This window comes from Austrofundulus limnaeus, unplaced genomic scaffold (assembly GCF_001266775.1).
Source record: "Austrofundulus limnaeus strain Quisiro unplaced genomic scaffold, Austrofundulus_limnaeus-1.0 Scaffold1572, whole genome shotgun sequence".
Classification (NCBI taxonomy): domain Eukaryota; kingdom Metazoa; phylum Chordata; class Actinopteri; order Cyprinodontiformes; family Rivulidae; genus Austrofundulus; species Austrofundulus limnaeus.
The window spans coordinates 25,271-26,897 of NW_013953974.1; the positions used below are offsets into that span (position 1 = coordinate 25,271).

Consider the following 1,627-nt stretch of genomic DNA (forward strand, 5'->3'; position numbering starts at 1 on the left):
TGACTGACTGACTGACTGACTGACTGACTGACTGACTAACTAATTAACTGACTAACTAACTAACTAAGTGACCTGATAATAACAGCAGTAAACAGGAGTCAAACCAAAGACAGGACATGTTGAGAGTTTCGGTCACACATTGAACCCAGACCCTCCAGGTGAAACAGACACGCAGGTAGAACTCGTGTGTTCAGGTGTGTGCGTTGGCCCTGACCTGTTAGCTGCTTGTCACCAGCTGCCGGGGCGATGCGGATATACGGCGTGGTGAGCTGAGTGACGATTATGGCAGCTGTTCATCCAGGAGGCATGCAGACAGACAGACAGGCAGCAGACAGAGAGAGAGACAGGCTGAAGCAGAATATTAGTGTGCTCTCCTGAAGCTTCAACCTTCAGAACCACAGGAAGGCTCAGTATAAAGCAGCTGTGCTCAGGTGGACCCGTCCAGAACCAGCCTGAGCTCACTAACTGACCTTCATGTAGGCAGATCAAAGGTTTGATTTAAGGAGGTAAAAACTGTTTTCCTCAGCTGCGTTATAATGATTTTCTCTGACAGCTGAAGCTTCATCATGTTTCTGACAGGACAGCTCAGAACGGCTCAGGTAAACAGGAAGTAGTTTAGTTTGTGAAACACACCTGGAAGAAAATCAGCCAATCACTGATCAGACATTAGTAATCAATCATTTTAGTCATTAATAGTTCAGCAGACAGAAAGAGGAGGCTGTGCAGGAGGCCATCACTTCATGTAACACTGATGGCTGGTGTAACATCAGATACAGATTTAACTGTGACATTAAACCAGAGACCAACAGACACAGGTTTCACTCTGACTTCAGTTAGAACTCTAAACTCTCCTTCAGTCCACTTCAGGGACATCCTGCTGGGTTTCACACTGAATTAATGCTCAGAAACAGGTTTCACTCTGACTTCAGTTAGAACTCTAAACTCTCCTTCAGTCCACTTCAGGGACATCCTGCTGGACTTCCTGCTGCTCTGAAGCAGAACTCTTCCTCGGTGGATTCAGGTCTAAAACCTCTCAGAGTTCCCTTTCAGTCAATTCACTCGGTACAACATCATGTGTGGGAAACCACGCCCCTGCGTGTCCTGGCTGAAGCCACCTCTAATCACRCCTTTAGGCAGGTGACGTGATGACGACAGATGTCAGGCTCCGCCTACACACATATATATACTGTCACCATTACAGTCACTCCTTAGTTTTATTGCTCTTCACCTCGCTAGAGCCCCACCTCTTCCAACCTAGCTAGTTAGCTGTTGCTAGTTAGCTTTGTTTGTTGGAAGGCTCTTAAAGTTAGCTTAACTGCTTTTGTTGGTGTCAGCCGCCGCTGCCTACAGGTAAGTGTGTCCGCCCGTGGAGCGCTAGCTTTGAGTAGCCTTTCATTCAAATAAACAGAATATTTTGTGGTTCGGGATGAGCGCAAAATTACCTGAAGGAGCAGAGGTCGTCGGTCGGCCCTGTGGGCGTGGCTTCTTGCTCCATGACAGGGACCAGCACGAGTCTTGCCCTGTCTGTCTGGGGGTCGTTCACACTCAGAGAGCTTTGGTGGAGCCTGAAGCATGTGCGTTTCACCGCCAGCTTCGTGGCTCAACCCTGGAGGGACGGGTTAAGTCC

General features: G+C 48.3%; 1 protein-coding gene across 1 annotated transcript in view; it reads right to left on the bottom strand.

The window, feature by feature from the left end:
• Positions 1-214: 214 nt before the first annotated feature.
• ptprma (protein tyrosine phosphatase receptor type Ma) overlaps positions 215-1,627 on the bottom strand; it is a gene marked incomplete at both ends in the record, with an annotated part of 45,867 nt that continues 44,454 nt past the window's right edge. The window contains 1 exon segment of the mRNA XM_014032906.1: positions 215-289. Coding sequence (XP_013888360.1) covers positions 215-289 — 75 coding nt within the window.